Source organism: Castor canadensis, chromosome 5 (assembly GCF_047511655.1).
Source record: "Castor canadensis chromosome 5, mCasCan1.hap1v2, whole genome shotgun sequence".
Taxonomy (NCBI): Eukaryota; Metazoa; Chordata; class Mammalia; order Rodentia; family Castoridae; genus Castor; species Castor canadensis.
Window position 1 is genome coordinate 136,762,577 of NC_133390.1, and position 19,401 is coordinate 136,781,977.

A 19,401-nucleotide genomic window follows, 5' to 3' on the forward strand; every position below is an offset into this window, starting at 1 on the left:
CTTAGAAGATTATTTTACATAAATTAGTATGTAATATTCTCCTTATTCTTCACTGTCTTACTTTTTATGTGGAATTGAAGTCATGGGTGAATCTACTGGGTTATGTTGCGATCATCTGGTAATAATTTTGAAAAAAAGAGTTTCCCACACAAGTTAAATGAAGACCCACAATTTTGAAGTGTATTATAGCATCTTGTATAAACTCCAGCTTAAATTTCACATTATTCTTGGTCATGTAGTAGGTTGTGAAGAAGAAAGAGCTGTGGATAATCAGTTAAAAGAATGACAGATTCCCTGATGTGCTGATCAGTAGTAATACCTAATTTCGATTTCGAGTGTGCTATAATGGATTACCATATAGATGCAGCTGAGCATTGAGTATTAAATAGAGCCACATGTTTTTCAGAAAAGTAATATTTATTCACACTGTGTGATTTTCTTGAATTTTTTTATTTTATTCTCCAGTGAAACTACAAACAAGATGTCAATAGCTTATGTGGCATTCACAGCAGTGTAGCTTAGACTGTCAGTTGCAGTTGAAGAAATGCCAGATTATATTTGCCTCAGTAAAGGTAGACTTCATCTGGGACTTCTGAGGGACAGGTTTATCATTTCGACATAGATGGTTGTGTTTGGCTTTATTTTTATTGACCTCATAGACTTTAATGTATAAAAATGGCCCTTTGTAATATTTGCATACAAAAAGAAGTATTAGCATAGGTATTGCCTCAGCCTCTGACTTGTTGTATAAGAGTCTGTCCTTTTGGGAATATTCTTAGTAGCTCAGATATTAGGCATGCTCTTTCATATGCAAACCTTACTAAGTTTACTTTTGAGTGTCTTTAAAAGTGCATCCGTTTTGTAAATCTGAAAACTTTTATCCAGAAGTGTTGATAATGATGATAGTTTTGACCTCAGAATAAGATGGATGACTACCTTTGTGGCAGACTGACAGCATCTAAGTATCTGTACACAAATCATCTTGTTGTATTCTCTATGTTTCCTGATACTAAAAAGATGTTTTTCTTTGTTGCTTACTAACAAAGGAAAACCAGTATGTGCTTTGGAAAACTGAAAAGCGTGATTCAGTGTCAGGTTGGTTCCTGACTAATTTAAAGGTCTAGAAAACAGTGGGCATGTCAAACATTCATCTAGTACAAAATAAGATCTATTCTGAATCTTTAATTTGCTCAACATCTTCTTGGTAAGATGGAATTAGAAGGATCGCCTGATCCTGCAGTGTAGGTGGAGTGGCAGGCCCTATTGAAGTAGAATGTGTAAGAAAGTAGGACACCGAGTCCTTGTTGTGCCATTTGCTTAGGCAGATTAAAATGCAGGGTAGGAGGCAGAAAAAGTATAGGAAGGCCTCACTGGGACCAGGCTTCCATCTACATAAGGTAGCAGCCATCTGATGAGAAAAAGGCCAGCAGAGAGCCTGTGCCCCTGAAGTGTGGTACACTTCTTTTAGTGCTTCAGCCTTTTAATATGATGAGAATAACCTAATTAATAGTGTAAAGATTACTGTGGCACACAAAAAGATGTGCTGCCCAGATTTCCATTCAAGAAAGAATTTTCAGCCCAGCTGATGGCCTCTAGCTGTTAGCACCCTCAGCTGTCCAGCCCTGGTTATACTCTTCTCACCGTATCCCTGAGCCAGTGACTGATCTGGGCAGGAGTAGGAGGGCCTTCCACTTCTAGTTGCTCAGGACTCCTAATTTTTGCTCCAGAGCTCCTGCTCAGCTGTTTTGGCTCCTCTGCCCATCTTGCTTCTTCTCTGTTGCTTTCCCAGATGCTTGCTTCTTAGTCAACTGCAGTAGACTGTTGGTATCCACAGGTATATGGTTCCAAATTGACTGCCCATTGAGTTCAGTACTCAAAAATTACTCAGATTTACTTATACTGTATGTACTGTATGTTTGAGCATTCATCCATTACTTTAAACCACACGGAGTAGGCTACATTATAGTTACAAAAAGTACTGCTGTACACATTAATACTGCTTATCTAAAACTAGATCTTACTTCATGCTCTTTATCTTGAACACTGAAGGTACTTGATTCATTTTTCCCATAATGCCATCCAGCTTCTGCTAAAGACATGCCATCTTTCAACAAATGTGCAGTTTTCATTTTATCACTTAAATTAAGCACATTAAGTTTTACCTTGTTTGGAGGGTACCATTTGCTTTGTGGGAAGCAAAATTAAGGGCAGGGAAACACTCAGCAGATCATACAATGATTTAAACACAAGTGATGATAATGTTGGGATTGACTGAGCTTTTTTGCATCAACTGAGTTGCACAGTACAACATGTACAGGAGTTTAAAATTTTTGTTTTTGAAATTTGTTTAATTATTTATTTTTTTGTTGCACTTGGTCAAAACTGCATGTAATAAATCTGCAAAGAAGGTGGGCTTGCTATATTTGCACTACCTCCATCTCTGCACGTCTCCTAGAGAACTCCTCTGGCAAAGGTTAATATTAATTTTTCAACAAAGATACTAAACTGGGCTCCACAGTAAATTTTTCAGTGAGGAGAAAGTATGAGTTAAAAGAATCATAAAACTAGTACAAATAGAGACTCTCTGGAGTCAGGACACTGTCAGTCTCTTGTCCCACTTGTGCTTATGGCTCTAGAGTTTGGTGTGGCAGCAGCCTAAATTCTGGAGTCATTGGGTTGCTTGTTCTATTCTCTTTGTTCGTGACATTTTCCTGTAGGCTGTAGCCAGCTCTGTGAGTTCTTGGTCTCCTGTTTGTGTTGTATTCTGTAGCTCAGGGGAATGTTCACAGTTACATTCTGTTGGTAGAAAAATGCTTATGTGGGTTCTTATTAAGACATTTTGTAGAGAACTTTTAAGTATCTTTTGACTCTCTTTTAATATAATGAAACTTAACACTTTTGTATTTATCTCAGCTTTATATTTAGTTTTCTTTACTAAATTCAGAGTTAAATGTTATTAACTCAGTGGTATTTAAGGAAAGATGGGATACATTTTATGTTAACAGGAATATAAGACCATAGGAAAAAGTCAAGATTAGCTACAGATTTCCTAATTTTATAAGTAAAAAGAATTTATATTCACTTACTGAGTATTCACTGAACACTGTTTGCCAGGCAGAGATCCTCTAAGTGCTAGGGATGTTTTAGGAAGCAAGACAGAAGTGTTACTCTCATGAATTTATTATGCTCTAGTGGAGAGTGTGTAGTCTTAAAGTGAGTTAACTAGCAAGTCCTTTCGACTAGGAGGACAGGACAGGTAATAGAGAAAGCACCAGAGGAGCAGGAAGGGTTCAGGCTCCACCAGACAGAACACTTAGAAGCCTCAGTGAGGAAGTAATGCTTCAAGTAAGACTTACACGTGGTTAAGGAGATGCCTTCTGTATAGGGCTATGGGTGGACATGTGGTCCAATCTGAGAGAAAAGTTCCTGCCATTTAAAGTTACTTATATTTGGTGGAAGTTTACCTCTTTTGACTTTTCCCATTAGAAGTTCCTGCAGCTTACTTTGTTGTCCACTGGAACAAATAAAGTAAATATATGTGTATGTTACTGACCTAGTTGGAAAATTACGACAAAGAAACAAAACAAACAAAAATCTCAGGCTGGCTCAAATGGAGGAAAGCAATTTATTAACTGCCTGGAAATGTACAGCAGATCTGAATACAAATTTTTGACCTCAGTTTTTGAAGTGTTAGACTATTAGGCTAGCTAAACCTAGAATGGAGATTTTCATTGTACAAAAGTGATGTGTTATCAACACCAACAGGTGTATTTTGACAAGTTTGGGGATTTTCTTCAGTTTTTTGAAAAAGTAGTTGCAACTAAAATGCAAGGAATTTTACTACTCAAGGATAACTTGTCAAAACCTGTCCTAGAGTGGGTGGAGGGAGTTATTCTCATTGATTAGAATTTATTTTTGGTGGTATGAGACTACTTTTATTAGCCAAATACTCTTGTACACCATAAATTTGTTCTTTAACTACTAATGAAGACTTGCATAACAACAATCCTAAAACTTTTAGGCCATTAATTTTATGAGATTCTTGCCACCAATTTTATTTTCTTCTTCTTCTGAATTACTTGTGATCTTATCCTCTTTGTAATTCTCTTTATTCCAAGCTGTGTACTTTGTTCAGATAGTGATGACTGTAATGGAAATGGGAAGAAGAAGGTGAAAAAAGAGGAAACCTGGGAAGTCTGGCACTGGCTATTATTTAATCAAGATAGAATGATCATTTTAGTTTTGTTTTCCCTTTTTTGCGGGGAGTAATTAAACTTGAGTGAATAATCTCTTAAAAACATTCAGGGGAGGAATCTTGCCTGGGGCAAATGAAAGAAACTATCCTATAGGAATGTAGCTATACTATAGTATTTATGTTATTTTATTTTTCTTTTCCGAAATATATATGTATAATGGGCCTATCCTGAAAATGTGTAACTTCATTAATTTTTTTTTATTTTAGAAAATACTGCAGTTTCTACCTGAACGAATTTTCTTTCGATGGCATTACCAGAGTATAGGTAAGAACAATTAAAACAATTTCTTTTAGTAACATGAATTTCTTCCAGTTGAATTTTCAGTAATATTTTATGTAACTAACACCATCAGGAGAGCTTATAGCAAGAAACAAGGGTATAATAATTAAAACTAAGACAAGTCCAACCTGGGATTTGGAGGAAAATACATCTTTTTCTTCTTCTAAAAGTGCAATTTTAAAGTGTAGGTCATAGATCAGCAGCATCAGCCTCCCCCAGGAGCTTGTTAGAGATGCAGTATCTTAGGCCCAGACCAGAGCTACTGAACATAATAGTTTGAGAAACACTGATCTAAAGTATTTTCTTAAATAATTTTACATTATTCCTTGCAAAAAAGATCTTGTTTGTTAAGCCTGTATCATTGGCTTATAATTGCTATTTGAATACCGTAGGATGTGATAGCCAGAGGAAACTTGAAGGAAAGCAAGTTATCACAGCTGCCCTTTCTCTTCAGCTCTTAATGTCTAACAAAATATCATCATGATTAAATGTGCATAGCCCAGCTGAAGTGATTCTAAGGTACTGATTATAAATTCTGCCTTCTGTTTTAAAGAGTATCTGCTTCATTCCTTCTGCTGTACAAGAGTCTCATTTCCTACAATTTTTCTTCTTTACTATATGGTCATATTGGAAGAGAGCATGAACTTTATAATGGAGTTCAATTTTATTTGGTTATTCAGTCATGCAAATTTTAATTGAGGGAGAGACATTGGTGCAGTGTTTTAGGGCAGAAACAAAATATCTCACTATCTTGGTTATTTTAAAAAAGTACCTTAAGTTTAAAATCTTTCAAATACTCAAAGAAAATTTTCCTTTAAATCTTGTAGAGTTGTCTGTAGCATTTCTGCTTCATTGAAGCTTTGAGCATGTGTATTTAAATTAATGTAGAAATAAAATATTTAAATACAAAGCATAATCTGTAATCTAAAGAGACATCATGGGGTTTTGTGACACTCTATGATATAACAGTAATGGACTGCAATGAGAAATAACTGCATGCAGTAATTTTTTTAATCTGTGCTAGGTATAATCCTTCTTTAATTTTGTTTCTGTCATTTATATGAAAACCATACTCATTTTCTTCAGATAGCACTATAGAATGTCTAAAGATTAGTGGGCTTCCCTCAGCATGAATAAACTTATTAGAACTATATGAAAACTAATTTGTATTTGTGTTGTGAAACTTGACCTATCTAGTAGGCAGTATGTGGTATTATTTTAATTCTGCCTAATACCACAAAAACTGATAAAAATTGCTGGCACAAGTAGCTTTTTACCAACTTTGGTAGTATCTTCTCAAAAGTAACCAGAAGCCTCAGACTTCTCATCTGAGATTTCAAAGTACTAGTTTTCTGGTTCATCATAGTTGCAGTTATTTATCTGCTATGTAGAACAAGCTGTCTCTATAAAGTAGTCAAGTTGAGTTATAATTCAGAATGCATTTGCTTATAAAATCATCCTTATTATTAATGCATAGGTACTTAACACTTGAGTCAAATAGGCTCTTTTTCAGATGAATACAGTTTTTGCATTATTAGTCAAATTGAGTAGACACCTCTTTTACATTGAAATTCAGCCTAGATATGCTTTGGAATCAGGTATTTTTAAATTTTAGAATGGCAATGTATACATTGTTAAACAACAAAGCAAACAATTTAGAACAACACATTATTAATGTCTGTGTATTTATGGGTCTGGATAGTAGTCTCTAACCAAGATAATTATTAGTTCTGGAGCTTAAGATATGAATATTCATCCTCAGTGGAATAACTAAGCTCAAAATAGACTTAGTCAGGTATTGCTAACATTTTTTAGGTCCTGTTCACTATTGACCTATACAAAACCCTCAGTTTTCACAGCCTTTTGGATTTTGAAATTGTTGCTATTACACAGTTTTATATGCCTTCCTATGCCTCTTGCATTCTTTCTAGTTTATTTGGATTTATTAAAACTGTGATTGTTTGTTGCTCAATGTATTGACCGAGTTAACTATAGAAAGTAAGAAACTATAGGTAAACACCAGATATCCATGGTAAGGGATGTTCCTTGAATGTCTCCTCAGCATTGGCATCTTGACTTTGTATAAAACTTCCCAACCTAGAGCAGGGGCCTTCTTTCTAGTTAGTGCCTAACAGTCTAAGTAGTTAATATTGCTTACCAAATAGGAAGACCACTGCTATACAACTTCTTAAGTCAATGTCATTGTACCTGGGAGAGGACAAAGCACTCTGAAATGTTGAGCTAGAATCTTGAAGTTCTAAGCCAGTGTAGCATGTTACCTGCTGCATACTAGAATTGATAATTCACTAAGCAGAAAATCTAAAGTAAAAATACCTCCCAAATTCTGCTAGTTTTGAAAGCTCTCAGTTCTATCTGAATAGCCATATTTTTATCCTGAGAAGGAAGGAAATAATTTGAAACATCAACTACCATAATGTTCAAATTCTGCTTCTTATCATGTCATCTTATTTTGTCTGTAACAAACACTTTCTGTTTTTCTTAAAATTGTTTTTATAGGGAAAAATAGTGTGTAGCTTCTCTTTGTTTTGGTTTTTAATGGCTAGTTCTTTTCTCACTGAATGCAGAATATTTGAATTCTGCATTCAATACGACCAGTATATAAGATCCTGCTTCAAGTGATGTTTGGAGAGCAAGAAGATCAGGAAAGTGGCTGATTCAACATTCATAGTTCTGTGATGTAGGCTATTATGACTGAGCTATTTGCAGATTTCTTTTACTGATTACAAATGCAAAAATTGTTTATCAAGCTTTCCTGAAATCATTTTTAGGCTGCTAAATCATAGTTGATAAAGTACTGCTTGACACCTTATCTCTGGGCAGTAATGAGAACTACAGGAAATGAGCTGACAAAGAATGTCATTGACAGCAAAACAGGGATATTTGATGTAAGAGCAGGCTGTAGTACTCCCTCATTTGCACATGTATCATCAATGTAGGACTAAAGTTATGTGGATGTTAGTTCACTTTGAAATGGTTTACTGCTTATGAGCGTCCAGAAGGTAGTTTTCCAGTCTGGTTCAATTTATAATGCTGCGCCAAAAATCAGTAAATATTTGTTGAGTGGGTGAGATGTTTTAAGCAAAATGCTTAAAAAAATAACCCTTCAGTTTAAAGGGTGAGGCTCAGTGGAAAATTTATACATGTACAATACCTTATTATAGTGTTTTTATTTGATTTTTTCTTTTAAAATATTTTTATTGGCATACATTAATAGTACAGGGGGGTTTCATTGTGGTAATGTCATAGATGTGTACAGTGTACCTCAAACAAGTTCACCCCCTCTATTACATTCTGCCCTATTTTTGAGCAGGGTTTGGTGGATTTTGTTATAACTGTCTATATCTATATCTATATATATCCATATATATAAATGAAGAAGAAATACATATACTTCAATCCTCTTTACCCTCGTACCCTTTCCTTTTCCGTCCCCACAGATTTCCCCTTACTGTTCTCCTATGTAGACTCAAGTCACATTAATAACAAAAATAATAATAATAAATCACCATTATCATCATTTTAGGTCCAGATTCACATATGAGTGAAAACATGTGGGATATATGACTTTTTGAGCTTGGCTTATCTCGCTCAAAATGATGCTCTCTATTTCCACCCATTTTCCTCTAAATGACATAATTTCATTCTTTATAGCTGAATAATACTCAATCATGTATTTATACCACATATTCTTTATCCATTCATTGGTCTTGGGCACCTAGGCTCATTCCACAGCTTTGCTGTTGTGAATTGTGTTACTATAGATGTGGGCATGCAGGTTTCTGCCTTATATGCTGATCTGCATTCCTTCAGATATATGCCCATGATTAGTTTGCAGAGTAATAAGGTAAGCCTATTTTTAGTTTTTTAATGAACCTTCAAACTGATTTCTATAGTGGTTGTACTAGTTTACATTCTTAGCAACAGTGTATGAGCACTTCTTTCCTCCCCAAATACTCACCAGCATTTGTTGTTGTTTTCTTTTTTTTTTTTTAAATTATTGTTGTACTGGGGTACATTGTGATATTTACCAAAGTTCTTATAATATATCATAGTTGAATTCATCCCCTTCATCATTTCTTTTATTTCCCCATCCCCATTCCTAAAAAAGTTTCAACACATCTCATTTTACCATTTTTATACATGAATACATAATATGGGGGTTTTTTGTACTGGGACTTGAACTCAGGGCCTTCAACTTGAGCCACTCCACCAGCCCTGTTTTTGTGGAGTGATCCTCCTGATCTCTGCCTCCTGAGTAGTTAGGATTACAGGTGTGAGCCACTGGTGCCCAGCTTCATAATATGGTTTTTATTTGTGAGTTGTTGTTAAATCTAGTGTACATACCTAGGTTTCTCTTACACATAGTATAGTAACTAAATGAATTTTGTTTTTGACTTTGCAAGAATGTCCGTGGCTGTGTGCTTAGTGGCCCTACATTGCCTGAGATATAATCACAACTCTAACTAGCTTCAGTTCTCAAAGTTCCTACTGCCTACTGGACTCTACTCTTTCAGGAGCCTGAGTCTGACAGGCTTTTCTGTTTCCATTGCAGTTAGGCCATACCATCTCCCACTCTTCCAAAAGGACAAGGTTTCCCTGTGTGCTTGGCACTAGGACTCCCTCAGAAGGGTCTCATAGCTGGGCTGAGCTAAACTCAGGTCCCTTTGTGGCTCTGGGACCTTCTTCCTCCTTCTTCATCCTTCTTCTTCTTCTTCCTCATCTTTTCCACAGTCACTTCTAGGCTACCTGTTCTGTTTTTTTCTCATTTTTAAAAACAGCTTTATTGGCATGCAATAAATTGAATATATATAAAATGCACATTTTGATAAGTTTTGACATAGGTATGTATCTGTGAAATCATTACTGCCATCAAGATAATGAGCAACACCACCAAAAGTTTTCCCATTTTAACTTGATTGAGATAAAAAGTCCTCAGATCTAAGACTTCCAATATATTTCTGTTTTAAAAAGTAACTTTTTTTGAGGTTAGATGCTATTTTAGAGGCTTCATATGATACTAGGTGAGGTTCCCATACCCTGTCCCATATTGGGGGTATGAACGCATTTACATAATAATTACTTGTATGTTTCTAGCCCCCTAAGAAAAACAGTATAACACAGTGGGCAGCAGCTTCAAAGTTTAGCTGTTGACCATTGTGGTTCTGAATAAATCTTGATTCTGCTTCCTTGACTGCAATCATACTGCTCCATTAGAGGATTTATTGCTATACCAACTCCCATAAATGTGCTCCTTATTGCTAGGAGAGAACAATGCCCTTCTGTATATTTGTAAAATGTTCTTATAAAAATGTTTTGTGGGCAGTAGTTTTACATTATTTTTATCTTTAAAGATTTTTTAAAAATCATTTTATTTATGACAGATATTTGCATATAATCGTCTGAAGACATTTGGGTTATCTTAATATCAATCATTTTGACTTTTTATAAAGAATTTTGAAGAGGTAGATACTCAGAATACTTTTACCTTAAAAATGTCTTTCCTTTTGTGTCATTTGCTTTACTTTGATTCTGAAGGTCAGCCTTCTTTTTATTAAAAAAAAAAAACTATTAACTTTTGTCATAGGTACATTTTTTCTTTCTAAAACTGATCTTTTAAAAATAGATCTTACATATTTATTCATATACTTAAAAAATATTCATTCATATACTCCATATCTAATTTATTGTCTTAAACTTTCAGGTTCAACTTTAAAGAAGCTTCTACACACTGGAAATTCTATGAAGGTATTTATTTTAGATGAAAGTGTAATGGCATTTGTAGTTATTTTTTTGATGGCACAGGAATCAAATTTGTTAATGTCTCAAAGTAGCAAAGAGCATTTTGAAAAAAAAAATCTTCACAATCTACTTGGTTTAGTTTTTATTTTTAATGTAGAAATTCTATGATAAATATCGTTACAAAGGGTTTTGTTCTGACACGACTTGTGAGAGACCTTTTAAATAGTGTTAAGAAGAAGTGACTTGGCTTTAGAGTTTGGAGTTCTGAGTTTCAGTTGTGCTTCTGCTGGGTACAGCAAGGGAGTGACTGCTCCAGTTTTATCATCAGAAAAAGGAAAGGAACTTTTAAGCTTCAGAGCTAACATGCCTGATTCTATCCATGTCAGCAATCTGGTTGTTAAAACGATAGTTGTCTCTGAATTAATTTTGCTAATTTTAAGAACTATTATGGGGAAAAAGAGTAGCAGAGCCTAACTCTTGAATATTTATTTGAAACAGATCTTACAATTTAGGTTAAAACTGGCTTGTTTTTAAATGAACATACCTTTTGTAATGACATAGACCATCTGATGCTGGGATAAGATGACCCTAAAACATGAGTGGCAGAACAGAGGCAGCCTGTGATTAATATTTTATGGGAGATAATTCACTTGTAGATAATTAAGTTAGTACATTTTTGTTTTTTATACCAGTTTAAACTACCATAGTCACTTAAAACTTAATGTGTTAACTATCTCTTACATGTTGGAAAAAAAGCTATTCCTAGCCTCACTGTAGATTCCATATTTGTTCTTATTTTTAAAAGAATCATTTTAGAGTTAAAACTATCAAGCTGTTATTATTGTTAGTCTTATTGATATCTAGTTAACATAAAAATTGGGGACATAATAGAATTTCATAGAAACTTTCCTATTGTTAAATACTATTTGATTAAATATAGAGAGAGCTTCATAATTTTTGTCTACTGACTGAATATTAATGTAGTCAATGTTACCACTCATTTTATCTGTTAGAGAGGAGGATAGGCAGGCAATGAGATTTGTGAAAAGTGGTGGAATGCGGGGGGGATGTCTGGATGTGTGCTGTGAATCCACTCATTTAATGGGGTAGCACTGTCACCACCTAGGGTGTCTGTCTTGGTGTATTTTGACTTCTATTGGAGTCAGCACACACACACACACACACACACACACACACACACACTCTCTCTCTCTCTCTCTCTCTCTCTCTCTCTCTTTCTCTTTTTTTATATATATATATGTATTCTTTTTATATATGTGTATATGTTTAATGTATATACTATATATAATTATATATATTATATATGACATATAATGCATATATTCATTATATATAGAAAATGTATGCTTGTATGTAAGTGTATTTCCTCTTCTCTGCCTTTTAGTTTTCCTGCACAGTCTCATGTTTGGCTTGCAACACTTGCTTTGGAGGAATCAGTACCACCTTCAGTTAATTGAAAAGCAACCAGGCAGCCCCTCAGCTGCCTGCATTTGGAGCTCACTACATCTTTCAGCTGCATCTGATACATTTTTCATTTTCATTTGCTTACTTAGCTTCTTTTATTGACATCATCTTTCAACCATTTAGGAATACAGAAAAGGTGTGTTTTTTAATTCAAGGGCTAGAATGAAGTTGGAAGTAAATGTTGGGGAAGAAAAAGGAAACATCTGCTTATTTTGATGTTTTCCATCAGGTGATGCCAATCACTCAGAGCCCAGTAAAGATGTGGGAAAGACTTTAGAGTATGGACATAAGGCAGGGAAGCTAGAGAGCTGTACTGTTTCATTGAGCCAGGTCTTCAGAGTCTCATTTAGCTGTAAGTATTCTGATTTTCAAGAGCATTATAAGCAGGTACATATTTATCATGACATGACAAAAATTCTCTCTAAAGCATAATACAAATTTGGAGGAAGATTATTTTTAGCATTGTTTTCATGGATACTTGAGCATTAATACTATGGACACTGTTACCTTACAGAATGAAATACCATTGCTAGGAAATACAGTGCTCATTGGGAGCCAGGCATTGCTTTATGTGCCTTACATATGTTAACTCACTTAATCCTTGTGATAGTTCTTGGTGGTAAAAAAACTGCATCACCCTGTTTTATAGATGAGGAGACTAAGTGGCTTTCATTGGTCATACCTAGAAAGTAGCAGAAACTGAATTTGAACCCAGGCCCTCGGGCTCCAGAACCCAGGCTTTTAACCTTTGTGCTGTATTGTAGTATTCTTGCTTACTTGTCACTAAATGAAGAACTTGCTGTAGGACTTTAATGGTATGTTCTTTTCTTTTTTTTCTTTCTTCCTCCTTCTCTCCCTCCTTCTCTTTCTCTCTCTCTTATTCCTTTCAGCCCTCCTTTTTCGAGACAGGGTCTTGCTATGTAGCCCAGGCTGGCCTGAACTCTTGATCCTACTATGTCAGCCTCTGGATCGCTGGGATTACAGGCATGCACCAACAAGCTTTGCTCTCTAATTTTTCTTTCTTAAGATGGATGCTATATGACAATGCTTTTCTACATATACATGTGTTTCATTTTCATTGCTTTTAATTTTACTTTTAGATAAGATGTGAAGGAATCAGGCTGTTTCTTTTGTGGCTTCAAGCACTTCAGACAAACTGTGCAGAAGAGCAGGTGCTGATTTTTGCTTGCCTTGTGCCTGGTTTCCCAGCGGTCTTGTCATCCAGGGGGCCCTGCACATTGGAGACACTCATCAATCCAAGCCCTAGTGTAGTTGATGGTAAGTGATGTTTGTTAGCAGATCTGGCATGCTGAAATTACTCCTGAATGTACATTGAGAAATTCCTTAGTTTTTCATTTTAATGAATAGAAATCCTGATGGGGTCTGAAGAGGAATTACTTCCTATAACTCAGACTGTTCTCTTTCAAACATTAGAATGACAAACTTGGGGCCTATTTTCTATGCAATGATAAGAGAAATTTACTGAAGTGGTGGAAATAGGAATGGAAGGGAGGGGACAGATGTTGACAATAGCAGGAAGTAGAGACACATGGTATGTCTGGAGTGTTTTTGTGTCTGCTAATGATATTTAAATCTGTCTTCCAAAACTACTGACTGTTGTTCTCATCACTATTGTTTCATAAGTGGGCATTCATCTCTTGTTGCCAGCTATGTATTTTCATGCAGCATTTATAGAAGGTCACTTGTGACATCGCTGGTCCATTTGTATCCTATGAGTTTTCAAGAAACTTCCCTGTTAGGGTCATTGGTTTATGACTGCATATCACTTCTTTGCCCAGTGACTGGCATTTGATCATAAATTGACCAAAGCAGATCTTGAAAGGGAAAGAATGGGTCCATTCTTTGGTGGGAGAGGTGGGTCCATGGCCATCTGTACTATATTTCGAGCCCTTGATGCACACAAGTTTAGAATTCAGTATGCAGTTCCAATGGCTGGATAGATGTATTTTTTTTAATTTTATTTATTTATTATTCATATGTGCATACCGTGCTTGGGTCATTTCTCCCCCCTCCCTTACCACCCATCCCACCCCCTCCCTCTCCCCCCCATCCCCTCGATACCCGGCAGAAATTATTTTGCCCTTATCTCTAATTTTGTTGAAGAGAGAGTATAAGCAATAATGGAAAGGAACAAGGGTTTTTGCTAGTTGAGATAAGGATAGCTATACAGGGAGTTGACTCACATTAATTTCCTGTACATGTGTGTTACCTTCTAGGTTAATTCTTCTTGTATTTTAATAAAGATAATTTTTTTAAAAACCTTGAATCCTATTTACAATTTAACTTTGGTAAAAGAGCTCTCATTGTTTCCTACCCTGCAGCAAAGATATATCCAGAAGAAATAACTCCACTCCTACCAGCCATATCAGGGGAGAAGATCACTGAGGACCAAACCTGCTTTTTTCTTCAAATACTGCTGAAGTATATGGTTATTCAGGTCAGAAGGAAAATCATAGCCATTTCAGTTATGGGCTTATTCTCAGTAGAAAGGAAAACAAATGTTGCTTCTTTTTTTTCTGTGGGTTCATCCTTTTTAAAAAAAATTTTCTTTGGGGTGATTTTATGTGATATTTCACTAAACAGGGTATGTACCATTGTTAGGTCACTTCCACAGGACCAAGCATAAGTGCCACTTTGTGAGAATGTGTTTAAACTATTTTTCTTTGTTTATCCTGTTCCTGGACGAGGAGGTAGACCCAGAAGGTGAGTGGAGGGCCAGAAGTAGGCAGGCCAGACAGAGAGATGGCATGCATTCCTTTTTCTTAGATTTACCACTGGAATATGGAACCGAAATCAGTAATTTATCATTTTCACAGCTAATTTAATAGCCTACTTGTCACTTATTTTATATTTCTGAATATCAGTATGGTTAGAATAAAATCTACTGAATCTTTTCTCAGTTAACACTTTTCTTATCCCTGTGCTGCTTCTAGGTGTAGTCCAGTATGTGACTTTCCCTTCACAGCTGAGTTTGTTGAAATCATCATCTTTGCCACTTCTGTTTCCTCCTAACATTTCTTTGACACTGACTGTTCCTCACCTTCTGCCCTGTCACTGCTGAAATGCCACGTTCCAGACCATGGTGGGGTTCAGGGGTCCATGTGGAGAGAGAATACTCTTCTGTTTTTGCTCTGCTTATCCTTTGAGATGATTTGAGTGATTACCCCTCCTTCATGAGATTCTCTCCTCTCATGATGTTATCTTATGGCTTTTCTCCTTTTTTTCTCTGCTTCTTTCCAGTTTTCTTTAAGGAACTGTGTTTTTCTCTACTGCCCCCAAAGTTCAGTTCTTGGCTGCCTTTTCTGACTACTCAATCTTGCTGGGCAATCCTGACTTCTACCCCCACTCCCACGTCATTTAGCCAGCACCAGAAACAAAAGGACTTCAGATTTCTGATAGTCTGATCAAAGTATTAATGTCTTCTTCTGGAAGCTTCACGTTTGGCTTATGCTTGTTCTACATGCATCTAAAATGCACCTGTTACCTGTTCAGAAGTGGTTGAACATTCCATTAGTCCTGGGAATTCAGCACAGAATACTTAGAACTTGGATGTGTTGAGGGCCTACGTTCTCATAATAGATGTGTCACTAATGAATTTTGTGACCTGAATTAAGTTAAAAAATCTCCAGGACCTCCATTAGAAGGGGATAGCATTGAGGGTAGAGATTTGTATGCAGACTGTGAGCCCCCTAATTGTGTGTTGGGCTTAATTTTCATGTTTCTACATCTACCTTCCTTTCTGTTTGTTGGGGTGAATCCTCAGAGCAGAGCTTCTGACAAGTTATGGATGCTGAGCTCCTCTGCCTCAGGGGCAGCCAAAGCTCTTTGTCTCTTTATCTCAGGTGCTGCATAGCTGTTATCATTTTCTAAGTGGACTAGTCATGAAGGAAATTGGGAAGCTATGTTTTGGTCTGACAAATTTAAGATCCACTGTTAGGTCCTCTATTAGGGCCCTCTGCTCCATCTTTCTCTCGATAATATGGGGGTGACTATACCTCTGTAACAGGCTGTCCACTGGGCTCCTGAGGGGTGCTGCCCAGCTTGAGCTGTTTCGGATTGCTTACACTATGCACAAACTGCTGGTTTTTTGAGGGGGAGAATATTCTTCACTACTACAAAAGCTTTAAACTTAATCTATAGCTGGACTGATAGACCTGGTTTATTTTAGCCTGCAAGTACATTTTAATAAGGAGAATGCAGTTTCCAAGATTCCATACCTTTTATCTTTTGATACTGACTTTGTATTTAGATAACATTGGATGAAATCACTGAGAGGAATTGTGTCTTTAATTCCTACTTATTATAAATGGCCATTTTTGAGGTTAGGAAAAAAAGTACTTGATTACTTCTGACTAGTTCTTTTAAAGGCACAAGAAATATGTAATCATTTTAAAGAACATGTGGAAGATATGAGCTTAATATAGTAGAGCAAGTTTAAAATATATGATACCATCTTTTTAAAAAAAAATCATGTCTGTCACTTTTGAGCTGTTAGGATATGATTTCATTGCATGATTGTCAGTATTATTTATCATTTAAAAAAATTTAGGATAGGAATTTGACTCTAAATTTCATTTTAGTATATGTTAATTTGAAATGTAAAATATGTGTATCTTTTTATTCCCCACATACTATTCAAAGGCTGCAAGCTTGGAGTGGAAGAATAAGGAAAATCAAGATACTGGTTTTAAATTTCTTTTTACATTATTTCGAAAGTATTATCTTCCTCATTTATTTCCATCATTTACTAAGTTAACAAATGTCTACAAACCTGTACTTGGTAAGTATTGTTTGAGCTGTGTAGAGGCAACACGCACAGGTGTATAGTTGTTCTCAGTTTGATTCCTTGGTTTTTTTTAAAGTAAAATAGTCACATTACTCTTGTATTGAATAGTGACTTTATTGTAAAAGGTTTAAAGTTTCCTAATAAGTGGTTTTAATTATGTGAACCCACTAAGATGTATTTTACCTTACCATGGTTTTTATATTAGAAGTAATTTAAAATGTATCATAATATTTTTGATGTAATTATATTTACAGTCTTTTAATGAAAAAAGGTGTTTTATGTTTCCCAAAGTCTTTTCTTAGGGGAGGTGGGGTATGGTGACCCCCAGATCTTGCTCAGTGATGAGGCAGGCAAGCCCAGGGCCCACAGTTTGTCCTTTCATGCTGGATCTTTCATCCAGCAGGCACTACTGACAGTTACTTATGGAGGGCAGCTGTTTGGGTGATTGGGCAACCTAGAGATAGTAAGCCCCAGAGAGCTAGGAAACATAAGAATTTATAATTTAGCTCCTAAAAGTTTTCCTCTGTAAGAAATGAGAACTGGGTACAGTGGCTCACATCTGTAATCCCAGCTAATTAGAAAGTGGAGATAGGAGGATTGTGGGGCCAGAGGCCAGCCCTGGGCAAAAGTGATGCCTATCTGAAAAATAAATAAATGGCTTAGGTGGTAGAGTGCCTATTTTTAGTAAGCATAAGGCCCTGAGTTGAAATCTCAGTAAAGAAATGAGTAGCCAGGTATGGTGGCATATGTCCTTAATCCCAGCACACAGGAGGCTGAAGCAGGAAGATCATGAGTTCAAGGCCAGCCTGAGTTGCATAGTGACACCCTTTCTCACAAACAAAACAAGAACGATAAAAGAAATGAGGTGTCACAGGTCAGAAGCATACCTTTGAGTGCTGAAAGTGGGGAACAAATCTTCTCCTTGTTATTTAAAACAGATAAAATTTATTCAAATGAATAGTCAATAACAGTTTTGAAAGGAAAAAAGTTATAAGGGACATTATCCATCTGGGCAACATGGCCAAATGACTGAGTTGTCTTTGCTTCATGTGTATATGAGTGCACACACACACACACACACACACACACACACACGGTAAGGAGAGAGTAGCTGAAAGTTGGTGTTTTTTTGAAAGTTATATAAGTACTGACTTTTAGAGGAAGTAGGACATGTATTTTTGTTAGCTACACATATACATACGAACATTTTTTCAAAAAACTTTTCTGATTTTATATGTAATCTGTATTCATTGTAAAAAAAATTACACAGTTTAGTATTTTTAGGTTAAAAGTTACTTACTGAGAATTGTGTTGTTTCATGCAGGTACTCCAGGTATTTAAAAATTAGTTAAGCTAGCAAGTCGGACTTACGGCAAGTAGTATATTAAATCTAGTACAATATAATTTTCATATTTGATGAAATTTAAAGAATGAGAAGTGGGACCTCTTTGGTAATTCTTTGAAAAAGATAGCATATGATATCTTAAAGATGAACTGTGGTTTTCTGAATTTGACTATAAAGTAGATTATGTTGATTCTGTTTCCTTGAATTCATCCAAAGGGAAAAAGATATAAAACTAAAGTTCAAAATGGAGGACAAGAACATAAATCAGGTCCTATCTAGGGGTTGGTACCAGTGGGAATGGGGGAAGGATATAAGGAAAGCATGTCGGAGGGTGAATAAATATTATGTACTCGTGTATGAAAATGGAAAAAATGAGACCTGTTGAAACTATTCTAAGAATGAGGGAAGAAGGGAATAAAGGAGAATGATAGAGGAGGTAAATTTAACTAAGATATATTGTAAGCACTTTTATAAATGTCACAATGTACCCAGCACAACAATAATAAAAACATAGAAAGCTACAGTAATTAAAAAAAAAAGCCCTACAGTTCAGTGGATTTAATCAGTGTGGTATTAGATATGAAAATACCTAAAGTGATTTTTTAGAAATACATGCTTTTATATTTGTTCCAGTCATAAAATAAGATTAAATTAGGTATAATGTATATAAAGAGATCTTCACTACTAAAGTCACAGGTATTTCTCAACTTTGTTAAAAAGAGCTATTAGCTTACTTTTTCCATATACCATAGTTGTGTGTAAACACTAACAATAATAGCCACCTTTTTGTGGTCAGATTGTGAAACAGAAACATGAATACCAAATGATGCTATTTTTCATCATTTGTGGGTCTTCACTCTTAGTTTCTGTTTAGACAACCAAATATATGTTTATTTAACCAAAAACTGAAACATTTAAAGAGATTACATAATACTAAGATTCACTAACCTAATTAATATATTCTTTTTTCTACTAGACATCCCACACTTGAGACCAAAGCCAGTGTACATCACTACAACTCGAGATAATGAAACCATTTACAGTACAAAAATTCCCTACATGGCAGCTCGTGTTGTTTTTATTAAGTGGATTGTAACTTTCTTTTTGGAAAAAAAGTATCTAGCCACAACACAAAACACTAAAAATGGAGTTGATGTGTTGCCTAAAATCATCCAGGTATGCCATTCATCATTTTTTAAATCTCTTAATCTTGAATAATAGAACACACTAACACATAACCAGGGAAACTGAGTTATGGTTCTTGTTACGTTTTCTTGTGAAGGGCTTACGCTCTCTGCAGTGCTGAGGTCTTAGAGAAAGCTGTGAATCAGAAGTTCTTGCTGTGCACTACTACAATTGCAATAACAAGGTGATCTCAGGAGCAAGGGAGGCAGTCTGAGAAGATGGCTATCTCCTCCTCCCCTTCATTGTTACTCCTTTGTTCAAGTATCAATGACCTCTGAGCAAGA

General features: G+C 35.7%; 1 protein-coding gene across 10 annotated transcripts in view; it reads left to right on the plus strand.

The window, feature by feature from the left end:
• The window catches only part of Ralgapa2 (Ral GTPase activating protein catalytic subunit alpha 2), a 308,776-nt gene that overhangs the window by 48,285 nt on the left and 241,090 nt on the right, over positions 1 to 19,401 (plus strand). For 8 of the 10 annotated variants that reach the window (XR_012448144.1, XM_074074231.1, XM_074074233.1 and 5 more), the window contains 6 exons: positions 4,463 to 4,520; positions 10,258 to 10,301; positions 12,881 to 13,058; positions 14,123 to 14,238; positions 16,443 to 16,581; positions 18,909 to 19,108. Coding sequence is in view for 9 of the 10 variants with exons in the window: in XM_074074231.1 (XP_073930332.1) it covers positions 4,463 to 4,520; positions 10,258 to 10,301; positions 12,881 to 13,058; positions 14,123 to 14,238; positions 16,443 to 16,581; positions 18,909 to 19,108 (735 nt within the window). In the remaining variant the exon portion in view is untranslated. Of the gene's footprint in view, positions 1 to 4,462; positions 4,521 to 10,257; positions 10,302 to 12,880; positions 13,059 to 14,122; positions 14,239 to 16,442; positions 16,582 to 18,908; positions 19,109 to 19,401 lie in introns of those variants that run through there. The other 2 variants (XM_074074234.1, XM_074074240.1) reach the window with 2 other exon arrangements.